This window comes from Hipposideros armiger, unplaced genomic scaffold (genome assembly GCF_001890085.2).
Source record: "Hipposideros armiger isolate ML-2016 unplaced genomic scaffold, ASM189008v1 scaffold_305, whole genome shotgun sequence".
In the NCBI taxonomy this organism is placed as follows: domain Eukaryota; kingdom Metazoa; phylum Chordata; class Mammalia; order Chiroptera; family Hipposideridae; genus Hipposideros; species Hipposideros armiger.
In genome coordinates this window covers 1040452-1066817 of record NW_017731655.1, presented here as the reverse complement: position 1 = coordinate 1066817, position 26366 = coordinate 1040452, and the positions used below count along the sequence as shown (strand labels likewise).

The following is a 26366-nucleotide window of genomic DNA, read 5'->3' as shown; positions in this document are numbered from 1 at the left end:
CTGAAGTATCATGGCAAATTTTATGACTATGTGCCTAGGGGATTTTTCTAGGGGGAAACTATCTTTTTCCTTGTGCATGCAAAGTGATACATAAGTCCCGGAAGGTTAAGAACCAATGTCCTAAAAAGAGAATGTCAGATTATTTCCTTTGTTTTTCTTATTTATGTTTTTAATTTCCATACTATTAAAGCTTAAGTGCTAATTTATCACCCAAACTTCAAAACCAGTAACATTTCTTTTTCTGCCTATTTCTTCAAATCATTGTTTTCCAAAAGAGCACTTCTTAGGCTGTTTTTACTTGTATAATAATAAAGTATTATAATGAATAAATAATGGAAATAATTTTATAATAATAAGATCCATGCATTCTATTGATTAACTTTTGTCCAGCAGAAACGCTCTGGATCAATTGCTGAACTGGTCACAAACTCCCCATTTCTCCAGCTGCAATTTATGGTGGAGGTGGGAAAGAATTAAATCTAAAAGCAAGAGTCGGGGCCATGAGACTGTCCATTTTCTTATTAAGTCATTTCCCCTTATCAAAAATAAAATGAACTCAGACAAAAGGTTCCTTATAATGAACTCAATAAAGTCCAAAACATTTGACATTTAAAGCTGTTCACTCTTCCTCAAGACTGATTTCCGATTTTTTTCTTCTGCCTCTAAGACCTTAACCTATCTACCTTGACTTGATGGAATCCCGTTCTGCCTTCCAGACCTACCTAAATTTTCCAAATAGGCTTCTTGATTTTCCCAATGGGAATTTGGTTTTCCTTTCTTTGAATACATTATTAATTTTTATGCCATGCTCTTCCATGTCTTATTTATCTGTGTTCATTCCACGTACTATGTTGCAAGTTCCATGAGGAGGGAGATTGTGTCTCACCGTTTCTGGTTTCTCACAGCACATATAACGTTGCCTTGCATATAGTAATTGCTCAGCAGGATTACACTGAGTAGATAAATCCACCTCACTGCCCCCGACCTTTTTGCCTTTATAGTAGTGGTTCTCAAATGGGGTTGAGTGTGCTCCCAGGGGGCATTTGGCAAAGTCTGGAGATACTTTTGCCTCTGCAACAGGAGGAAATGCTACTGGAATCTAGTGAATAGTGGATTTTATTGCAGCTAAATATTCTACAATGCACAGGATGAACTCCCCAAATAAAAATTGTCTGGTACAAAATGTCAATGGTGTTGAGGATGAGAAGCTCTGCTTCACGGGTATGAATTTCTTGTGGTGCTTCAGTCTGTTGCACTTGAGGAGAGAAGCACAGCATAATTCCTGTCTTTCAATTTGGAGCCGAAGGGAGGGGCGTATCAGGAAATGAGCCTGGTGGTCACTGCAAAGGCTACAGGCAAAACATGTGCCTGAAGTGCCCTTCAACTTCAAAGCCAGGAAAGCTAGCCCAAACATGATCTGTGATCCAATGAACTGAAAATTACAATAAATGGCTGAAATGAATGAGCTAAACAAACAAACAAAAATCATAGAGACTGAATGATGGGATAGTTGAATTCTGTTTATCATTGGCAGGTGAATTTCTTGAATTTTTTTTATGTTCTCTCAGCACAGGTTGTGTGGGCTTCAGTTTCAAAGAAAGGAGCCAGAGATGAAAAATATAGTTTCTGTATCACCAAGTGATTTAGAAATTTCTTTTACGAGTCCTTATGACGCCCCCTACCCACCTTGTCTTGCAGTCATACTCAGTGAGTTGAATGACTTAGAGATCTAAACGATTATTGAAACTTCCTCTGTATCTAGGCTATCAACGTATAATAATTTTGCTCTAGAAATTGATACATTAAGTACATGTGGAAAATTGAATAATTAAAGGCCTACTATGAACTGACTGCAATTAATTCTTTCTATGATATAGTTCTCAGGAGTTTTCTGACTACCCTATACCACCTGAAAAACATATCTCTATAGATCTTTCCATTTGAAATTTTAAAATCTTTCAGGAATATGAGACCTGAAACAATAAACTGCAGAGAAGAAAGCATAAGCACTAAACTTATGGACCTTGGGTTCAAAGAGAATTTTATGAATTTGACCTCAAAGGCAAGGGAAGTAAAAGCTAATATAAATGAATGAGACTATATCAAACAAAAAAACTTCTGCACAGCAAAGGTAACTACCAACAAAACGAAGAGGCGACCAACCAAATGGGAGAAGATATTTGCAAATAATGCTTCCATTAAAGGGCTAATATCCAAAATAATAAAGAACTTGTACAATTCAACAACAAAAACACAAACAATCCAATTAAAACATGGGCAGAGGACCTGAACAGACACTTCTCCCAAGAAGACATGCAGATAGCCAACAGATATATGAAAAAATGCTCAACTTCACTAGCTATTAGGGAAACGCAAATCAAAAACACAATGAGAGATTACCTCATACCTGTTAGAATAGCTATCATTCACAAGGTAAAACAAGTATTGGCAAGGCTGTGGAGAAAAAGAAATGTTCATATACTGCTGGTGGAAATGTAAATTGGTACAGCCTCTATGGAGAACAGTATGGAGGTTCCCCAAAAAATTAAGAATAGAATTAACATACGAACCAGAAATCCCTCTCCTGGGTATATACCCCCAAAATCTAAAAACATTTATCCATAAAGATATATGTGCATTGATATTCATCACAGCATTATTTATGGTGGCCAAGACATGGAGATAACCAAAATGTCCTTCGATGGATAATTGGATAAAGAAGATGTGGTATATATACACAATGGAATACTACTCTGCCATAAGAAAATCTTAAATATTTCCATTTGCGACAACATGGATGGATCTTGAGGTTATTACTATCCTCATGAAATAAGTCAGACAGAAAATGTCAAAAACCATATGACTTCATTCATGTGTGGGATATAAAACTGAAAACAACAAAAGAACAAAACAAACAAGCAAAGAAACAAAAACTCCTAGACACAGACAACAGTTTAGTGGTTACCAGAAGGTATGTAGGAAGGGGGATAGTAGACGAGGGTCAACGGGGTAAAATATATGGTGAAGGAAGGAGAACTGACTCTGGGTGGTGAGCACCCAGATGTGATATATAGATGATGTATTATAAAAATGTACACTTGAAACCTATGTAGTTTTACTAACCATTGTCACCCCAATAAATTTACTGGGTTGTCGGAAAAGTCATGATGTATTTTTCCTGTTTTTCGTTGCAAAAATGAATCATGACTTTTCCGACAACCCAATAATAAAATAAATTGAAAATACACTTAGATTTGATCTCTCTAAAACAACAAAATAAATATTCTAAATTAATGTCCTGTCTGAAATTATTTCTTATAAAACTAATGTATTTATTTCTACACTTTTCTTAATTATTTTTTCTGATTCTTCTGATTGGAAAACATTGACTGGTTAGATTTTTGGCATTCAATTAAGTACAGAAGTACACAGTACAGAAATGATTCACCAATAGTCCAGTTGGAAGATAAGACTTACTTTTAACAAAAATATTCAGTTAATTCAAGACAGAATCATTTTGTTTGTCTGAACTGTTTGAAAAATTGTCTCCTCTCACTCACTCTGACTGTTGAGATTGGAGACGAGACTTTCTAAATCTAATTAAAAAAAAATTAAAAAAAAACTCTTTTCTATTATTTTGTTAAATTTTAGAATAATATTGGGAACATTGCATTATATTTCTACCTTTCAGTTTCTTTTTATTTTCTTTTTTATCTGCAAATGGGTCGTAGAAATACTGGAATATATTATTGAAAGGCCATAGGAATATTTATAACCATTTACTCTTCAGAAAGAGAGCATGTGCCTATAGTTAATTACAATGTCTTTTCCAAATAAGAGATGCTTACAAATATTCATGTTTCCTGTCTGAGAGGAAAAAAATCATAATAGGGAAAATATGTCCTAAGAAGCATATGTTTTACTGAATCCTCATTATAAAAATGAATGTGCTAACAATATGATAAATGCTGAGGAGCGACTGGGTTGGGGGTGAGGTGAAATAAAATCTCCATAGTAGGAAAATGCCTGCATGCAGATGAGCTTAGGTCAGAGTGATGACATTGACTCTAACTAGTCAAGACTTTTCTTTACAGCATCATGCATGACTGATGTTCCAGAGGGACCCACACCACAGTGGGCCCCCGTGTTTCACTGCAGTCAGTATTTAAGGGGAATACTAAGCCAGCTCCTAATACATTTCTCATCTGATATAAAAATTATTGTTATTGTATATAACAGAGAAAGATATGCTTGAAGTACAGTTTTAAAACAGCAAAACTTTCCCAGTAAATTAGTGGCAAGATTCGGTGCAAAACCCAACTAAAATTAAATGGACTAATAGTTATACCATGATTAGCTGGCTTTTTCCTGGTCAAATTTTCCTCCTTCCTCCCTCATTCCCTCCTTCCCTCCTCACCCTCACCTTCCTTCCTTCCTTTGTTCCTTCCTTCCTTTTTTCCTTCATTCCTTCCTTCTTCCTTCCTTCCTTCTTTCCACCTTTTTCTTTCTTTTTTCTTTTATATATCTATATCTATATCATCTAGCTATCTATGCATAAGAATTTGTATATAAAGAATTTGGAGAATCTTTTATTTGGAAATATCTTTACAATTAACTATAAGCACATGCATATCTTTTTGAAATATAAGTGGGTTATAAATATTTTTATGACTTTTCAATAATATATTCCAGTATTTTAGTCTCATTTACAGATAGAAAACCTGAAGGACAAAACTATTGTTTACTAATATATTTATCCTTATCAACATATTAAATCACATTTATTAAATATTAAATATATATGCAAATGTCAATCAACAATTATTTTAAGTACCAACCTACCCATAAAGATTTTCTATTAGCATCAAAGATAATCTGTTTCAAATCATTAAAACCTGTATTTATAAATCCTTATCAAAGCTTCTTATTAAAAGCTACTTGCATAATCAGCAGAGCAGGGAGTCTTGTCAGCCAGTTCATTCATTCTGCAAACAATTTCTATGGACCTTACAAGGTTTTAGAAATAAAAAGAAATAAAGTAATACAAAGGCAGTTCCCTCAGGAAGATTAATTACAGTCCCATGGACTTTTCAAGGGAAAGGTGAAACTATTTCAGATAAAAAGGTTTTACAAACAAGTTAACTTTTTAAATTATTTTGTGTTATTTAGGGAACAATGAGAAAATCATTCATGTTTTTCTTTTCAATTACTATATTGCACAGTACAGGTGTTTGACTTTATAATTAATTTGAATTTACAATTGGCATAAGAATTATCTAACAAAAAGCAAATTGAGTTCTTTTTCCAGGTCACAAATGAAAATTATCTTTAGTAAAGATGTACATTTTATTTAGCTCCCAAATGTACAGCTTTGCAAATAATCCCTTTGATTGTTTGTTTCTGGAGAATACTGTTGAGAATTCACCTTTGTTCATATAGGTCTTCAACTGACTGTATGGAAATCAAAATAACCTTATGTGTGTTTCATTTTGTCAATAGGTATGTATTAGGTGCATATTTTATACAAAGCATTATGTTAAAATCTTTTGAAAGATCACAGAGTGGAACCATGGGCATTACAACTTAGTAACAGGTAATTCAGCCATTTCTTAAAGGTAGAACCAGTGTGACAATATCGGATTTTATTGTTCGAATATGTATAGAAATATGTTTTTCACTCTCAGGAAAATCTATAGCAATTCCTCATTTAAACTTTTAAACAATCCATGAACACTATAAATTAATATATTAAAATCATTTTACTTCTTATTCTGAATTAGTTGATCTTTCAACATTCATTGTTTTCCTTGTTAAAATCTTAATCAATGTGAACATTTATGGATAAGTTTATATTGTAGAGCATCTGGTGATGAAATATAAAAACAAAATCTTAACTGCATCTCCCACTAGTTCTGCTGTGTTAATTCAAGGCAACACATTCAAGTATTTAGACAGATGTCAGTGGCAGCCATGTTAGTCTATGATTTCTCTACAGGGAAGCAAGAGAAAGCAGAGCTCTTAGGATATGTGCTTTGTCTGCCTACTTTCACACTTCGAAATCCTCAACAAATGCTGATTTATTCACAGCCAAATGTTTTCCTATCTGATTAGGCAGTTTTCTACTTCAGTAAGCATGTAACGTGAAGGTAGCTGAATTTCCACACTAAGGAGTGAAAAGAAAAAAAACAATATTTATAGTTTGGAAATAAAACAATTTGGAGGAATCAGGACTGTTGGGATCATAAAGAGCTTCATAGGGAGTAAATTTCTGATGAGTCCATACCACAAAGTTAAAGAGTCAAAAGCTTAATTTTAAGGAGAATGAGACTAGGCTATGTTTATACAATAAACAAGAGTTTTACAGGACTGTGTTTATAATAAATTATCTTGAAGACTGATTCTTGTCACTTATATTATTCCTAAAACAAGAGGAGAAGATCTGAACAAGTTAGCTTTATTTTTGTTACTTTTTATTTTTTTTAATTCTTCTCAGCTTATATTTTGGAAAACACTTTTGAATTTTCCTTGGAAAAATAAATGCAAGTAGCTGCTAAACGCACTCCTTCGAAGGGAGGTAGATTCCAAATAACTGTTGTTTTTTTAACAACACCTATTAAATTGACAGAAGGAAAAATAGAAAAAATTCATAAGCATAACCATATAAAACTTTATTCTGTGTAACACCATTTTATATTTACCAGTTTGGGCACTCAGTGATCAAATGAGCCACATTATTATTAGTAGTAGTAACATGTAAGAAGAAGATAACTGATAAACTGAGAGGTTAAGAGTTCTTGTTCAAAAATCCAATCCAGGCAGTCTTATAATGCATACCTCAAACATTCCACCCATTCTAAAACTCAGCACATTGTGACTGCCATTATGATTATATTCCCAATTTCAGGTGTGGTCCCTGCATTCATTAATCAACAAATGTTAATGGATTACCAACCATGTACCTGGTACTGTCTATGCATTAGATACTTGCATAAATAAAATGTACAAATCTGCATTTCAGAGCTTATAATCTTGTACGTCAGATCTCCTGATTGTCACCCATTAAAAATATTTGTATATACTAAACTTTTAAAGTCAAATATTATAGAATGAATTTTCAATCAGTAGGTATCTGTTTTTTTCTTAAGTTCATTTGCCCTGTTTTCATTTGTATATTTTCCTTCTAAGGACAAGCTAAAGTGTATCTCCTTTCCTTGTCCCCTCTGGATTTTTTTTTTTTTTGTATTTTATCAGTACATCATGTCTTAGTCAGTTTGGGATGCTATAACTAAGTACAACAGGCTGAGTTGCTTAAACAATGAACACTTATTTTCACAGTGAGGGAGACGAGGAAGTCCAAGATCAAGGGGCCAGTAGACTCAGTGTTTGGTGAGGGCCGCCTTCTTGCTCTGTCCTCTCTCTCATGCTTCTTCTTATAAAGGCACCAATCCCATTATGAGGGCTCCGCTCTCTAAACCTGATTACCTCCCAAAGGCCCCATCTTCCAATATCATTCCATTGGGTACAAGGACTTCAACACATGAATTTTGGAAACACAATTCAATCCTCTCTGGTCCAAGACTTCATTATGAGTGTTTCTTGTTTCTTTGGCGTCTCTCCAACACATACATATATTATAAAGAATCTAGTTGGCCTGGCCGAGTGGCGCATTGGTTAAGAGTTGGCTTGGGATGCCAGAGGGCCCCGGTTCGGATCCCACATATGAAGGCCAGTGAAAATGCCCTCTACAGCTAGGATGCTGAATAACAATTCAACCTGGAGCTGGGCTGTCGTGAGTCGCCGGCGACAGCAGGTGGGTTGCCATGGGCTACCGTGTATAGCCAGCAGCCAGCGTGAGCAGCCAGCAGCTGCAGTGAGTGGCCGTCCAGAAGCCAGCGACTGATGTGCCTCACTCAGGAAGAGCGCAATGATGGTGCCAACTTGGGCCAGTGAAGCAACGTCCTCCACAACTAGACTGAAGAACAAAAGGACAGCAACTTGTCTGTTCCCCTTCCCCCGATTCCCCAGCGCTGTTACCCTCCCCCAATTCTCCAATAAAATCTTAAAAAAAAAAAAGAATCTAGTTAACACAATCAAGTCATTCATTAATTAAAAAGATATTTGCTAATGGTCATTCCAGTTCAGACAATGGGAAAACAAAGATAAATAAAACATAGTCCTTGTCTTCAAGAAGGTTAACGTCAGATCCTATATTCATGGTGTTCAAACTTGATCACATTGATGTTCAGTCTAATCTCTTGGGGTGTTTGTTCAAAATGCAGATTCTTACCCTCACTCATCAGAGATTTGGATTCTGTGGTTCTTAGAAGGGACCATCATTCTATGTCTCGAGTAAGTACCCAGATAATTCTGATGCACGCAGGTGACCCACAACAGTTATACTTGCTTCTACTCTAGCTCTGACTTTATGTATCAATTTCAATATGTAGGGATTTGGCTTTTTAAAAATAACTACCATTTGTTGAAAGCATGTTATTTTCTAGACTGTATGCTAAACATATGCTATTTCATTAATCTCATAACACACTTATGGGGTGGGTATGATTACCTTCACTTAAAAGGTTAGCAAACAAAGTTAGAGTTTAAATAACTTTACTAAATATCCACACTGATTCATTCAACAAATATTTATTGTGCTTCCATTACATAGGTACCCTTTTAGTTTCTGGGAACACATTAGTGCACAACCTCTAATAGAGGTTATATTTCTCTATAATCTTAGCCATTATATCTTACTACTCTCTTGTTCCTGAAATGTCCTTCTCTCTAATTCTGATAAATAGATCTCCACCTTATTCATTGTGTCTAAAATCCTCAAATTCTAGTCCTTTTACAGCAAATATTTTACAGTGATGATCTATGAATTTTTAGATAGTATATTGATAAGCTTCAGGAAGCTCCATAAAAGTCTTTTGAAGTTGTGTTTTGTTTGTTTGTTGTTTTTCCTTTGGGAGAGTCGCTAGCATCCAACAGATTCTTGAAGGAGGTTGTGAACCTCAGAATGTTAGTAACAAGAAGTATGAATTCAGGTCAGAAGACTGGAATAGTTTTTTTTTCTGGCACAGAGTAGGTGCTCATAAAAAGTTTTATGAATATATGCATCTCAAATATATTTAGGTATCTAATAGATTTGGAAAAACACTATAATTTTATACATGAATAAGCAGGTCAATGAATTATTTTAAAAGACAACTGTACTGTACAATAGAACAAAAGATCATTTATAGATAGAACACATATAGTCTTTGAACTAAAGATAGGCTACAAGACAGATCATAGAGTCAAAGTGATACTAAGATTTGATTTTGATGTTGAATTTAAGGAGCAATGGAAGCAAAGAAGAGCATCTGATTTGAGTCATATGAAAGACGTTTTAGACATGGTGACTCAGGGCAGTGTCAAATATTCCTGTGAATGTGGAAACAATGATCATAAGTCCTTCAGGCAATTTGCATTAGAGCTCTAGGCTGAGTATGCAGTTACTTAGAGGCAATATGAAAATGGCAAAGTAAATTAAATTTGAAGGAGGGAGAATACTGAGAGAAGAGAGAATTGGAACCAGAAATTCAGAGAGTTAGAGTTCTGAGAAATGTCCCAACTTTTTTAAGTACAAGAGGTTTATTAGAGTAGGTACTATTGGGATAAGCACTTGACAGAAAAGAAACATGAAATTTGATTTTTGTTAAAATAAGTATGTTTTAAAAGCACATATTTGGAAATATAACTTACTTCTTCCCCAAATTCCTTAAAATTCCAAAAGATACATTATCATAATTGTCCAAAATCTATCATCTATTAGGGAAGTCATGATATACAAGCCAGATTCAAATACAAAAATGTACACATATAACATGATATATTTATTAATATCTAACACTAATAATTATCAATAATAGTTAACTTAATTATTTAAACACTTATTTGTACTTACTAAAGCTTATGTATACATGTACATATACACACAAATATATATTCACATAATAGATGAGGGATATTTTTTGCTATCAGGAACTCAGAGAATAATGAGAGAAAGAGTTAGGCAGCAGATACAATACAGTGATGTAAGAAACTTCACCATCATTAATTGGATGCTTCCCATAATAAATAATTTCATTTATGTCCCCCAACAGAACTCATGCTGTTAATTATTAACTGCCAACATGGATTTAGAAATAAATACAGAGGTAGTATAAAGAAACGTGCATTTAACTAGCTAGAAGGTGAAACAAAGATATTCCAGAGGAAGTGGCATTTGAGTTGCATCATGAAAAATGTTTAGAAAAAGAGCATCACAGAGAGAACATGTGCAACAACTACAGAGAATGAGTAAGTGATTGGTGTGCGTAGGGAACAAAAATCAGAGTGGTTTAACTGGATCAGCTAATGGGATGAGAAAGGAGAGGTAAGCAAGGATTACATCCTAAGGGCCCTGAAATCTGTCCATGAAATTAAGGTGTTTGATTTTATCCTGTAGGCAATAAAGAGCCATTTAAAAACTCCAGTTGTTGATGTTTGTTCACATGTTGGGTGTGCCCTGATATTACCTGGGTTCTAAAACAATCATCACAGTTATTGTATGCAAAAACATAGGAGAGAGTTTGTAGGAATAGGAAAAAAAAAGAATTCTATTGTAACCATGTATGTTAACTAATAATCAATGATGGGAGCATAAATTAAGGTGAGGCAATAGAAATGAAAAGGGTAAGAGAAATAAAGAGCAGTTTAGGAGGAAAACTGAAGTGTATAATGAATACCACTTTAAGACAGTGAAAGAGTATGCTATTAACAATGATGCCAGAAAAACAGCATATATTGGGGCAGTCTGGGCAAACTGGGACATCTCTGAGATGTAAAATCAATGATACATTATTCACAAGAAGAAAAGAGAGGAAACTATTTACCAGGCTTTGAATCATGGATCTGCTACCAACTAGCTGCAACAATATTAGGCAAGTTATTTAAGCTCTGCATGGTGACTGATGCATGGCCTAGCTATATAGGTACTTGCTCTTAATAGAAATAGGAAACACTTTATGGAGAAAAGAGAATTTGAGTTGGGCCATGAAAAACGTATAGAATAGCAAATGTAGAAAATACAAAAAGGAGAAAAACCATATAATTACACAACAGTTGTTTATGGGAAATGAAAAGAATCTGGTTTGAATTAATTGCACAGAATGGAAAGTAATGGGATGTGTATCAGGTGATCTATTAATATGTGGAAGGCAGTGCATGAGAAACACGAAATGCCAAAAAATTAGACTTTACTCAGCAAGCAATGGAACACCACCAAAAGGTTTTCAGTGAGACTAGCCTCTGAGAGGAGATTGAATTTTAAGAGGAACAAGTAGATGTGTGTAAAGGTAACATAGTAATTTGGTACAGGCAAGGTTACAGCTGAGTTCTGCATTAACTAACCCACAGCCTCCATCTTTTCACTGTACCATATAGGTTCTTTATGAACCCTGTTGCCTTCCACCATGGTAGACTGAGGCATAAATGAATAAATACACTGTTTGAAGAGGAAGTGTGATGGTTGAGCAATGGCCAAAACATAAGCTCTAAAGCCAACTGTGTTACCTTATATTAACTGTAGAATCTTAATATTCTTAGCTTTAAAAGGGATGGTGTTTGTCACAGAGTTGGTGAATATAAAAATTCCAGTTTTCTAAAATTGTCTATTAAAGTTCTGGAATGGTTTCCTGTTGCATGCATTTCTACATGTACCCTTGAAAAAAAGTCCCATTAACTAAAGTTACTTGAATTTATACTCATTCTTTACAACCTATAAAAGTTTAATTGGCCTTTAGTGAATCAAATTATTTTATGGGAATTAAATAATTTTTTTGCTTGGCATGTACTGGATGCTTAACACATAGTGGCTATTTTATTATAAAATTATGATCAGAAATGACCCATCTGTAGGGAAGCTTTATAGTGTAGTGGATAAGAGAAAGGAATATGGAGGCTGACTTGTTACAAAGCCCAGCTTTGATAGTTAATAATCATGTGACCCAGGGCAACTTACTTATTCTATTTAAGTGAAGGGAATGGTATTACTTATTCCATTAAATTGTTGTCAAGACTTAGTGAGGTAATATTTGTTAATGCTTAAAATACTTCCTGAAAAATGAGTGCTGAAGAAGTATATGATATATAAAACAGAATAAATAAACAAACAGAAATGACATCTTGTCAAATTTTCCTTGAGACATGTCAGAGCAATGACAACTTTCAGTAACTGAGAATTCTTGTCCAGGAATGATTGTAATGGTTTAATCATAGATAGATAGATAGATAGACAGATAGATAGATATATAGATAGATAGGTAGAGATAGATAGAGATATAGATATTTCAAGCTCAGCTGGTTTTCCTTCATTCAGAATATTTACCTATTATTCCAGTCTTTAATCCTTTCTTTCCTTGTTATTACACACAATACTAAGAATGCAATAGACACTCAATGAATGTCTGTAAGATATAATAATTGAAATATTTTAAAAGGTGTCGTGAACTTGGCAAATTTCATAATTTTGTACATTGATTATTTACTGAATTTTAAAAAGATTATAGTAAAAAATCTGAACAATGCATTTTATGATCAGAATCCCAAACTCTTATAGTTAAGGACACATTTTTTCTAAAGTAAATTTGTGCATTAATTATTTCTTTAAGTCTGAAATCCAACCGTATTTATTCATATTAATAATTTATACTAAAATGGATTACATTAAAATTATGTCATAAAATATACATGAATAATCATAAATGATGGCTAGGAATGATTAGTAAGTGACGTAAAATAAAATAGGTACCTAGATTGCAGAAATAGATAACAATAACAATAATAATACTGAAAATATTTTTTTTAGTACTTTCTATAGGCCAAGCATTATTCTAATCAATAGATTGGAACATGAACATTTTTTTAGTCATCACAACAATGCGCTGTATTTTTATTTTCCTTATTTTATTTATGAAGAAACTAAGGCACAAGGATGTAAAGTGTCAAAGTCATAGTGATAATAATAACTGAAGTCAGTATTTGAACTCAGGCAGTTTAATACCTGAGGCCACAAAACAAAACAAAACAAACCCCAGAGAACTACAGTATGCATTATGCAAATGGTATTACTTACTTTTAATTTATCATGTTTTCTAAAAACCACCTGAAATGTATAATTGTGTGTTTACAATATTCATATTTGTTTTAATAATTATAGTACCTAAAATAATCAAGAATGTCATTCCAGGTGTCATTTTTCTCCATAGAAGACAAACATTACTTTGTTAATGAAAGAGACCTCTTAACTAGCTTAATAATTTTGATATATTTCCCACCTACACAGAGGACAAAATAGCTATAGAAACTTGAGGTAAACTAAACATGTTACTCTACAATCATGACTTAAAAATTCGTGTCACAAATATTATATATATTTTTCTTAATCAATGGTTTCTTAAAATGGTAGAATAAAATAGATGTACGTACTTAAAATAAACCTAAGTTTTTAAACATGACTGGGTCTTAAGTGACTTCATAAGATTTTAAAGAACAGATGAATACTGCCAGACTTACATGAAAACCATAATGTTGGATACAAAAGAGCAATAAGCAAAACATTCTATTAGTTGTATCATCAAAAAGTCAGACTTCCTAAAACTCTGCTCGTGCTGTTACCAATCTGTTGTTTCGGCTGCTAGAGCTGCATTTTCCTATTCTCTGTATCTCCTAGCTTTTTCAGACCTCTGGATTCTTTTGTCTCTTTAGTTATGTTGCTTCATAGCTCTACTGCATATTTCCTATGCTTTCTAATTTTGCACATTGCATTGCCTCAGTTCTCCTATACTCAAATTTCTCTTGTCCCACACTATATAGGTCTATCATAAATATATCCCCAGAGAAAAAATCTGATTGGGACAATTCCTTGAGTAGGTTGTGTTGCTAATGAGAAATAAATTTGTTTTCTTCATTGCTTGTCAATTAGATCATGGATGGCAGTCTTTCTGCTTGGTGGATTTAGTTGGCATAGCACAATTCTAATAGAAAGACTGTCCCAAGGCATGTCCTGACACAAGAAGTGGGGGTAGAGCTCAAAGAGAAAGTGCTAGTCTCATTAGGTTAGGAGCCAGAGATCAAACTTTCATCTAGTGACTGCAAGAGTGACTGGAAATTGAAACGGGAAATCACCCCCACCCCACCCCCAAAAGGAACCACAGAAGAAGGAGCCACAATATCTGCACACAAATCTCTCTCAAACCTGACTCTTGAATTAAGAGTCTTGGCTGACTCTCAAATAACTCAAGCATAGAACAAGGCACTAGGGAACCTGGTGAAAGGGGAGAAAGGTAAAAAGCTAGAAAATTGCTGAGCAGGGATTTCAACTACTGCTTGTTCCTGGCAAGAGAATTTAGAGTTCAAATCCTACCAAATGAAATTGGCTTTGTAATAGGACTTGCCCTAAGGTTAAAGACCACCAAGGATAAAGAATATGTCTTAGGACTAAAGACAGTAATAAATGATACATCTCCTAACAAAGTGTAAATCAAAAGCCTCCAAAAACAAAAGATGGTTAGTCAATTATTTCACTGCCTCTTACAGTAAAAGTAAGGAAGGTCAGAGGACTAAAACAAAATCTAGAGTCTCTACAATAAACTTGTCATAAATATTGGCTAATAATAATAATAATAATAATAATAATAAAATTACTAGACATATGTGGTCCAAATCAAGCAAAAAATTTCAATTTGAAGTAGACCCACCTATAACTTAAAGGTTAGAATTAGCAGACAAGAATTTTAAAATATCATTAAGATTTAAATAAAAAGATAGTCAAAATGAGTGACAAATAGATAATCGCAACAGAGAAATGAAAGCTATTCATAAATACAGAAATGAAAATTCTAGAATTTAAAGTCTAATATCTGATGCTAGAAATCCACTGAATGGTTTTACTAGCAGATTCGAGAGAGCTGGTGAAAGGGTAACCAAACTTATAGACAAATTAATACAAATTATCCCATCTAAATATGAAAGTTAAATTTAAAAAAATACAGAGCATAATTGATCTGTGAGGAAATAGTAGTCTAACATTCATAGAAAGTAGTCTAACATTCATTTGGAGTTCCCAGGTAGGAGAGAAAGAAAGATGCAGAAATAATGATTAAGAAAATACTTTTCAGGTTGTTGTTTTTTTATCCCCAAATTCGATTTAAAATATACCCTCTATAAATTCTATTAAGGCAAGAAAAAGAAATAAATGATATAAATACAGGGAAGAAAGAAAGAGAACTGTATTTATTCAAAGACTACACAATTTTACATGAGGAAAGTTTTAGAGAATTTTAATACAAATTATTTTACAAATTGTACAAGCCACACTTCCTATAAAGCTATAGTGATCAGTAAAGGGGGGATTTATATAAGAGGAGACAAATAAATCAATGGAGAATAGAAGTATAAAATTAGATCTAACCATATACGGTCAATTTCTTTTCTACAAAAGCACTAAGGTAATCCAATGGATAAGAGAAAGTCTACACTACTATAAATGGTGTTGGAGTGAGTGGGTATGTGCAAAGAAATAATGAATCTTGACCCCTACCAAATACCATATACAAAAGTTTATTCAAGTATATCACAGTCCGTAAGGTAAAGTTAAAACTCAGTTTCCAAAAGAATTTACTTGGATAATTTCTCTCAGAGTTTGTGATAATCAAAAATTTCTTAGAGAAAATACATTAAAAAAAAAAGCAAAATTAACCATAAAAGAAAAAAAACAAAACTTAAACTTCAAAATTCAAAATTTTTTTTTTCATCAAAAGTCACCAGGGAGAAAATGAAAAGGCATATTACAAACTGGAAGGATATATTTAAAATACACGTATCTGATAAATGTTATATCTAGAATCTCTAAAGATTTCCAACAAATCAGTTAGGCAAACAACCCAGTAAAAACATAGATGAGGGCTTGAACTGACAGTCCATTAAAGTAAATATGTCAATATCCAATAACTACATAGAATCCTGCTAAACAACATGATTAGGGAAATATTACCACAAAAAGATAGCTCTTTACCTACATTAGAATGGGTAAAATTAATGTTAATATCCCATTCTAAGCCATCCGAAATATCCCTCTGCAGAAAAAAAAACACCACTTGGCTACCCATGTTTACTTCTAGAGATGTTTTATGCATATATAAACATATAGTTGTTTTTCCTTTTTTAATATAAATATTAGCATAGATTATATCCTGTTATGTGCCAGGTGAGTACTTAAAGAGATTGCTCATTATGTTTATAACTCCGTAATGCTTCATATAGGGGCTTCAGTTTAGCACTATAAAAATGAATGAATCATTTTTCAAATCTTCAACACCAAAGAATTACTTCTCTGTTGCATTTCTTTGCCCAAGCCTCATCTGATATGTACACGAACAATGACAGTAAATTTAAGATAAATCAAAGGTGATAGATAATGTTACTAATACTACTGTACTGTGTAAATTAGCTAAAACCCATATAGCATCTAATACCTCAAGAATAATTTCAACATTCCACAGTTATTAAATTTAAAATATGCATTAAATAAAACTTTTTCCTATTTGTCTTTAGTTTACTCACAAGCAAAGAATACTACTATGTGCTGTGGACACTTCAGATGAAGGAACAATAAACAAAAACAGTCATAAAAATGAAGCAACATAGCATAGTTTCAAGCAGAATCTTTTATAACTTTCAAAAAAGAGGAAGGCAATAGATGCTGTTGGCTTTTCATCAAAGTAATGCAGAAGTTAACAAAAACATTTCATTATAAACTCTTCCGTTTATCTTATGACCTATTTTTTCTCTTATACACAATCTCTCAAAAACATGTTGTTAGTTAGTTTTTTATTCCTCTTCTCGTAACCTGATTGATTGAAAAGGGTGTGAACTCCCCTTCACTTTTAGAAAATCAGTACTTCCTTAAGGCCAGATTCCCCTCAGAGTGAGAACTGGTTTTATGGTGGTCAGCAGAAGTGAAAAACCTGTATGATGGATGACACAAGTGAAAGGTTCTAATACATTGCTTTCCAGTTGGAATGAAGCCCCCTGGAGGTCCTGAGCTTAAAAGAAATGTCTCACCACTGACTCTCCTCCATTCTCCCTTTACTTCCTGGGATGGAACCCAAGCTCTGGCTCATGAACCTCTCCCAGTGACACAGGAAAAGGCAGAAGTTACTTAGGCACCATTGTTCTTTATCCAGACTAATACCTGATCCAACACATGGCATGACCTGAAGCAGAGCTGCTATAAAAATGTAATTCTCCTTTAACCCCTCCACGTAAATCATCAGAAAGCTTCCCTCCACTGATTTAAACAAATTTGGTCTTTGACCTTTCGAGTCAGAATTGGCCTCAACAACTCTTTCAGATGGCTGCAGTATTGACTGTTTGATGTATGTCAACTACCATGAAATGCAATGCTATTTTATAACAGATCTTCAAATAATGCCACATATGCCCCAAGTCTTGGTAACAGCCTCTTTATCCCAAGTAAATCAGTAGCATGAAATACTGCAGATTAATGAAATAATGCACTTTGTTGCATCAAGCTTTGGTATCTAATGCAGCTGTGATTTGCGGCATTGTTCAACCAGTTGCAACACCTGTCAGTGTGCTTCCTATAGAACTTCAAAAGGCTTCCAATAAATACCAAATGCTTGACAGAGTTTTCATATGTGTAAGTAAAAATTTTTCTGGGTCTGTGATTTTTGGTGCTTAACAACCAGATCAGTACAATAGTTCATAAACCAATCAGTTGCTTAATGATCTTTCTGCAAACATTCAAGTCTGACAATTTGAGATACAACAGAAGACCCAAGAAATTATATTTGTTCTCTTTTCTGGGAGGAAAAAAAACTAACAATATATTGAACACCTTTTAAATAAAACTTAACATCCAAAATTAAAGCAAGATTTTCAATAAAAAAATATTTGTATAATTTCTTTAAGCAGTAAACTTTTTTCAAGGAGTTTTCAAGAACTTCTGACTTGTATAATGTATAAATATGTTATCTATTTAAATACATAATTAAGTATTTATTAATATAGAATAAGTTATATTATAAATATGAATTACATTATAAAATGAATTATCATTATTATAAATATTTATATCAAATATATAAATATTACTTATATTTATAAACATAAAATATATAAATATAAATGTATATCTTTATATTGAAATAAATTTCAATATCTTTTGGGAAACAATGTTTAATAAATTATAATACAGGAAGATATTGTATTGAATAAAGTATTAAAATGTTTTGGTACTTAATAGTTCAAAAAATGGTTTTATTTAATTGAGACCAACTGGCCTCATTGCTTCTTATAAACTTTGCAATATATATTCAGTAAAAAGGAATAAAAATGAACAGATGTTTCTCCTTAAAGAAGGCAGACAAAGATTTTCTTACACAATAAATCAGCTGCTAGTGGATTTCCAGGACATTGCTTCAGGCTAACTATTTAGGTATAAAACTTAAAAAAAAAAAAAAAAAAGATTTACCTCTGTGTGGATCCAAAATTGGTAGAGGAGATTGAACTGAAGATGAACAGCATATACTGAAGGTGGTATGAAGAGGGCCAGGGGAGTATAGAATATCTGAAAAATCAAAAGATTTTTAAATTTGCACATGATTTCTCAACATAACATATACTATTACTTATAATTCAATATCTGAGTATATACTTCAGCAAATATACCTTATTCTTTAGCAAATTTATCCTATTCCTTATATTTTATTGTCACATTTGACTTTGCAACATTCATTTCCACATGGTAACAATGTTGCAAACATTGAAGGTAAGTCCACTGGACTTCTATTTATTTAATGTTTTCTAGTTAAAATATCATAGGTGGGGTGTTGCTTCCTTAATCTTGAAAAGGTTGGATGTGTTTCCTAGACTTAAAGAGGTTTTCTATACACACACACAAATGCTCACTTTATGTATGAGAAATGTAGGATCATGTGTCTTTATACCTCGACAATCCCGAACTCTATTATAACCTGGTATTTTTAGTAATAAAATCAAATTATAATAAAAGAAAGTGGTTTCATATACGAAGAGAATACATTTTGCCTTTTAAATTTGTTTATATGTGGTTGATTGAGATAAACTGTCTCCTACTTTTTTCAAAGTTAGCAAGGAAGGGGCTATGATATGGTGTCATGCTGGAAACAAATTTTAAAGGTCGATATTTCCTAACAGACACAAATGCCTCTGCCTTAAAAAAACAACTTATGCTAAAACTGCAGAACTGGTTAGAATCAACTAATAACCTCAATCTGCTGTGTTCTCCTAATGACTTTGATCCCCAAGAGTGGTTTCATGTTGTAAGAAAACATCTTTATTAAATGAAAAACTAAACAACCAAATAGGAATAAAAAGAATCTGACTTTCGCTTTATATTTCGTGTTTTGTGGAGTCAATTTTTCCAACATTCTGTTTTAAAAACATTTCTTCTGAATATCACAATTTCGTTTCTAAATTACTTTAAAGGTTTTGTTCTCAATTAGGTCAAATATTATTTCAGCAACGCTTAGTAATGATTATGCATTAGGAATTGGACACCTACATAAACTCTTTTAGTTTTTGTTTCTAACCTTGTAAGTCATGAAAAATCACAACTATCATAATGAACAGGATCGGTTTCATTATTTATAAATGTCTTATTAAGCAATGAATTAGATTAGTGAGCAACAAAAGAATACTGGGCTTTTATTCAAGATATACACTTTTAAGCCTAGGTTCCACCACAGAATCCCTCCATGAAATTCATAAAGTTCTTAAAATTCTCTAGGATTCTGTTTCCTCAAATGAATTGTGAAGGGGAAAGCCATTTGAAATCTAGTCATCCTTTTGGTACCAAAAGATCTGTGATATTGTAATTAGACTTTTCGGTAATATATTAAAAGTTGTCTTACAATATAGGTTAATAAAAATATTTAAAACACATATATGACCTACGATATAAGTACTTTGAGTTAAGGAGTACTTTGGAATCTGTGAGATGTGAGTAAAAATGTAAAACAACTTATCTTGGATGCTAATAAATTGTTCTATGTAGAAAGGGAGTGCATACCAGATGAATATTCATAGTTCATTATAATTCCCCAACGTGTGGAGAAATAGTCCTTTGCCATAATAACAGCTATTATGAAAGGGGGGATTGGTTCTATGGTCAAATAAATTGTGAAGTGGTGAGTTAAACAAGTGAAGTTTCTTTACCGCAGAACTTCTCAGAGACTTTACTGTGTTAATATGAACCACAAGCCTATTAGCCCATAGAGTACTTTATTAATGAGTTTCCCATAGGATTAGATTTCCTAAAAACACATTTGATGAAATAGTACAAATCAGTAAATATAAGGATGAACTGACAATTAGAAAAATGAACTCAGCAGGAATTCCAGAAAATCACATTTCTAATAAGAAATAAATAGGTCAGGGATTAAGTCACATGAATCACATTAAAGTTAATTTCTTGTGATTAACATCATACTATGAAAAGAATCTAGCAAAAACAATCACGGTCCTAATTTCTGATGTTGAAAGCAGCTTAGTAAATGCCATGCGGGTCTGAGAATTATCACTGGTCTTCTTCTCTACCTTTAAATCTTTGCATTCCAAAATCCTCTATAGTTTGTAAAGCAATTTAAATGCCACTTCCATCATAAAGACTCCAATGGTACTAATTTGACAAAAGAAATTTTTCCTTTCTCAAACTTGAACTCTGTACCTGGGTCAGGGGACATTAGCAAATATTATATTCACTTCTGCTATTTATCTGAACCCATGTCATTCTCACTCCAAGCGCCTTTAGCCTTAAGTCACACTGTCTACTCTGGATTATTTTATTATCTTTTGATAGAAGACATATATAATAGGGTCATAAAGGAGAGTAATAACCCAGACCTCTGTGTGTGTGAGGAGAGAATGAGGATAAGCCTAGAGGTAACCTTAGGCAAATAGGCAGAAGATCAGTAGATTTTATTCTGGTCATCAAGTGAATCAGGCAGGCAGGGGTTGCGTAAGGGAGCATCACAAAGCAAGAAACAACGCGGCATTTAGGGGGAACTGTCAGTAGTTCGGCATTGCTGAAGATGTTGGAGAATATGGCAAGAGGTTGGTTTGGACCATGGGATTCATGGATAGATCTCAGGGTGTCCATGAAACCCCGTCATATCACTACAACAAAGTGTGAGCTTGTGTGTAATGGGGGAATGCACAATTATTTGAAGAAACAATCTATAGTTTTCATCAGGGAATCTGTGGTAAGTCTGTGACTCACTACAGCCAAACAAAATAAAACAAAAGATAATTTAGACATCAATCAAAACAGGGAGGAGAGCCTTTTAATGGCACTTAAGAAGACTGGATTTAACCTAGGCTATGCGGGAAGAGTTAACTTTTTTTTTTTCTTTAAGCTTGTAAGAAATATAAAAATCGATTTTAATAGCCCAGTGAAAAATGCTGAATATTTAACCACAGCCATGGGGATGGAGATGCAGGAGCTCTAAGGACTTGGTAACTACTTAAACATAAAAGAGTAGAGGGGCTGAAGAATATCAGAAGATACCCAGACTTCTGGCTTGTCTGTTGAGTAATGCTGTTCACCAAGATAGAGGACAGGCATAAGAATAGGTTGGCAGTACAACTCAGGGAATATTGTTTTGGCGTTCTTGAGACATATCCCAAGGAAGCTGTTGAATAAGCAAATATTTATGTGGTACAAATATCAACTGAATTGAAAAAATGGTATTGGATTTGCAGGTAATCCACACCTCAGTAATTTAAGAATCAATCAAAGCAGTAGGATTATTTACTTCTTTCTCTCTTTCCCTGAGAACAAGGAAGTAGAGAGGCTGGGGTGTTACCTGAATAGAACATGTAGATGAGCAAGGAGATTTTATGTGTTTATTTATTTTTTAATGTGAGAGATGAGGATATACTTATGGTGTGCCGAGAAGAAGCCGGATGGGAAGAAGAGGGACAAACACCAAGAGTAACTGATTAAACAAGGTCCAAGAGAAGAACTAACACAGGAGCAACATCACCAATCGAAGGAGTAGGCCTGCTGAAGAGAGGTGAACATTTTCTAAAAAACTGGAGGTATGAAAACATGTGAACTTGTGAATTCACAAATCTGAATGAAGATACTTGAACAGAAAGCAGAGAGAGGGAAAACCAGAAACACTCACATTTCTCTGTGATGTTTGAAATATCTTCATTGTCTGATAGAAAGGGGCAGCAGTAGAGAAGGGGTCTTGAAGAGTCTGGGATTTCTGAGGCATATCTGGACGCCACATACAAGGGGCGTCACACTGGCCAGCTGGTGCTAGAGGACACCCAGGCAATCCACAGACTGGGTGTGGGAGTGAAGTAGGTGGGGGGCCGGATTTAAGCACAGCTTGGGGATTTCAGGGCAGCTGTGACAGAAGGCGGTGGTGGACTGTGAGTCCCAGGGTCATGGAAAAGAAGCGCCTTGGTTGAATGAATTAGTAAAGAAAGCCATGAGGCATGATAAAAGGAGAAAAAGCCAGGGTTCAGAAGAAAGAGCTGTCTCTGAGTAAGTTGCTAAGCAAAATGGTTGAAGTCAAGTGTATAATTACTTTGAAAAAAACCTTCTGAGCTCCAGGACTCAGGGTCACTTTATTTTACTAAAGTAGTTTAACTTTACTAATATCTGCACCCCTGTGATTCTCACTTATTTTTATAATATGCCCTTAGAGAAATAACGTCTTCCTTTGGGATTTAGAAACTAAAGATTGAATAATCAAGTACACTATCTCACATTCCTTAAGTCTATGTTTATTAATGACATGGAACCAAATCTACCAGTTGCAGATAGAGTACTGATCGCTGACCGTAAAACACATCTGCTTAAATTGTAGGTTTGGAATAAGTGTCTGTGTTTCTATTTAGAAAACCCTTATCTTTAAGTAATCTAGGCCTATCTTTCTGTTCCCATTCCTATGCTTGGATCCAATTCCTCTTTCCCCTATTCCACCATCTCATTCATCCTATATTCTTGGCACACTCATACTGTTATGGGTTGAATTGCATCCCCCAAAAAGACGTTTGAGGCCCAAGACCCCAGGGCCTCAGAATGTGACCTTATTTGGAAATAGGATCTTTGTGGAGGTAATCAAGTTCAAATGAGGTAATTAAGGTAGGTTCTAATCCAGTATGACTGGGTTCCTTATAAAAAGGGAAAATTTGGACTCAGAGACAGACATGCACATAGGAAGAAAGCCATGTGAACATGAAGGCAGAGATCGGGGTGCTGAATCTACAAGCCAAGGAACACAAAAATTGTCAGAAAACCACCAAAAGGAGAGAAGCATGAAACTCATTCTATCTTACAGCCTTCAGAAGGAACCAACCCTATTGACATCTTAACCTCAAATTTCTAGACTCCAGAACTATGAGACAATAAATTTCTGTTGTTCTAAGCCACCCAATTTTTGATACTTCATTATGGCAGACCCAGAAAACTAATGCACATGCCATATATTTTACTTTCCATTCCCCAAATTTGTTATACATTTTTTTCATAAGTTTGTGTTTTCACATTCTCTTTTTACATAATTCTCTGTTTATCTCATCTATGGCAAAATTTTACTCTTCTTACAAATTGGGCTCAAGCACCATTTCTTCTCTAATGCTCCCCTTGACCCACCATGGTAATCAAAGTAATCACTTCTCTCTAAAACCTTAACAACTTATATTACAATAGCCACTGACTTGCTTGAATCCCTCCAAGGAACGCAATCACCTTAAGAACAGAAGCTCATGTCTTCCTTCTCCTTATATCCCCAACCTCTGCCACCATGAATGGCTCTACATCTCAAAACAAGAACAATGACAAGTAAAAGGAGTTGAATATTTTAGCCAGTTGTGCATTGTTTCACAGTGACAATTACATAACGCTGTTTTATGTAGAGCTCTTCACTATGATTATCCCTATGTATTCTTCATTATAAGGGCTATACATGACTATCAGATTCTAATGTAATGAAAAACATTGAAAATCAATGAATTACATTATTTTTACCAAATTTCAAAATTACTTGTTAAGCTACGGAATAATTCCATCTTCCTGATGCGTCTAGAATCAAGGCTCTGAAACTGGTCAAGATATAAACTGGCAAGAGGGCTTCATTTATTTAATATGTGGACATGAATTGTGTCTTACAAGCTGTTTTTGAATGGTGGTTGAAGGTGTGGAAGCAAGGTCCTCAGAGAAGTTTTGTTTCTTTACTCCATGGGGGGCTCAAGGCATACTTTCCTTATGTGACATAAGAGTTATGAGAATTTTATCCCCAGTGCATTTGGCTGCATTACATCAAAGTTGTTAGTTTCTCATGTCTTTATTTGTTCACATTTGTCTTTCTATAACTCCAACTCCCACATATTGAAAAATCGTCTTTGCTTCTGTAGTATGGCAGGGAGTATGATGTAATAAAGTGATCTGAGATGTCACTAAAGGTTCCTCTACAGTTGTATATGCAATATAAAAACAATATTACATATGTGAATCATACTTGATTTATGGATATAATCCAAAGAATTTCCACACTCATTATTTAAGGTGATATTCAAAATAACAATATGAGAAGCCAGAGCAAATATTAATTGCCCCACTTAATGTACAAAGTCACGGGGATTGAAACATGAATTGATTGGTTCAGAGTGGCAAAGGTATGGAGTTAATAACAGAACTAAGGCTGAGATCCAGACTTCATTATTCCTAGTGAATTGCTCTCTAATGTTACCAAATCTAATTAATATATTTTAAAATTATTATGCTCAAAAACAAGATCATCATATATTTACATATTCTCTAATTTATAATAATAAAAGTTTTAATAAAAGTTTTTCATTAATTGATGTTATAATTATATTTCTTGCCTCTGATGGTGATTAAAATTTACCTATTTTTAGATGATTAGCATATTATAAATATAATTTACTATGTTCATTATAATTCCAACCTAGAAAACAAAATGATTTTAATGATGGAGAGACACTACAGAGCTAAACAAAATAAAATAAAAATTCAACCCAGCTATTTCAGCTAACTACATTTATCATTAATTTCCTATGCTTTTAGACAAAATACTTAGCTTATTGAAGATTACTATTTCCCAATCAATAGCTTCATATATGACAAATATGTTAAAAATGTATGCATTCCAAGGTAAATAACTCAATTATGCTCTAACTTTTGAAGGATCTGTTAAATCAAAAATATTTAAATGAATGATAGATTTAAATTATTTTACACACAGTGCCATTATCAGTTTCACATTGGCCTTACCCTCATTAACCTAACAAATAAAGTAAGTCCCCGACTTATGAACGAGTTCTGTTCCCGGAGAACGTTCATAAGTCCAACTCGTTCGTTAAGTCCAACAAAGTGAGTCTTATACACCTTTGACACAAATATACAATGTAAAGCCAATGGTTGATTCATGTTATAAGAACAAGCAACATCTACCATCTTTTCCCCTCGGTCCAATCTCTCAATTATTTTCACTTTTGTTTCCATGGTTATTGCTTTGCGCTTCCTAGCAGTCCCCTCCACATCACCACTGCTTTTCCTCTTGCTTCCGGACATCCTGGGTTCTGATTGAGCACTGTACTGCTGTACACTATCGCACTGTACAGTAAGCACACAGCAGCACAACTGTGACAATGTCCGGCAGACACGTGAGCTACTTCCACGATTTGTTTGCATCTACGAATGTTCGGAATGCGAGGTCTGTTCATATCAGTGAAAGTTTGCAACTCGAATGTTTGTAAGTCGGGTACTTACTGTATTTCTTTTGAAAATTTATTTTGAAAACTATAAAACTTTTTAAAATTTTATTTATCCTGTAATGTACATTTATTAAACATTGACTATATCTGACATTTTATGTATACTAAGTATATACCAGTGAAAAATAGACTTAGACCCATGTAAACATTACAGGCTGGCATGAAAGGCAATAGTGCAAAATAATAAGCACTATAATAGAGATATGCAAGTGTTCTGTGGAATGAACAAACAAACAAAAATAGCGACCTGGGAAAAGTTAGGAAGGCATCTATAAGAGAGGAATGGATTGAATTTTGAAGGAATGACAATCGAGTAAAGTGGAAATAATCTTCCGGATAGAGATAAAAGCATGTACAAAGAAGTATTAAGACACTGTGTTATAGTAAATTTAGAGAATTGAAAATTAATTGTTAAGTTAGAGATCTAATGGGTGACAATGGAGAGTGTGGAAGACGAGACTGGA

The 26366-nt window shown here is 33.8% G+C and overlaps 1 protein-coding gene across 2 annotated transcripts in view; it reads right to left on the bottom strand.

Moving 5' to 3' along the window:
* The window catches only part of AGMO (alkylglycerol monooxygenase), a 329212-nt gene that overhangs the window by 176048 nt on the left and 126798 nt on the right, over positions 1-26366 (bottom strand). For both annotated transcript variants that reach the window (XM_019659889.1, XM_019659890.1), the window contains exon 5: positions 18581-18676. In XM_019659889.1, coding sequence (XP_019515434.1) covers positions 18581-18676 — 96 coding nt within the window. The remainder of the gene's footprint in view (positions 1-18580; positions 18677-26366) is intronic.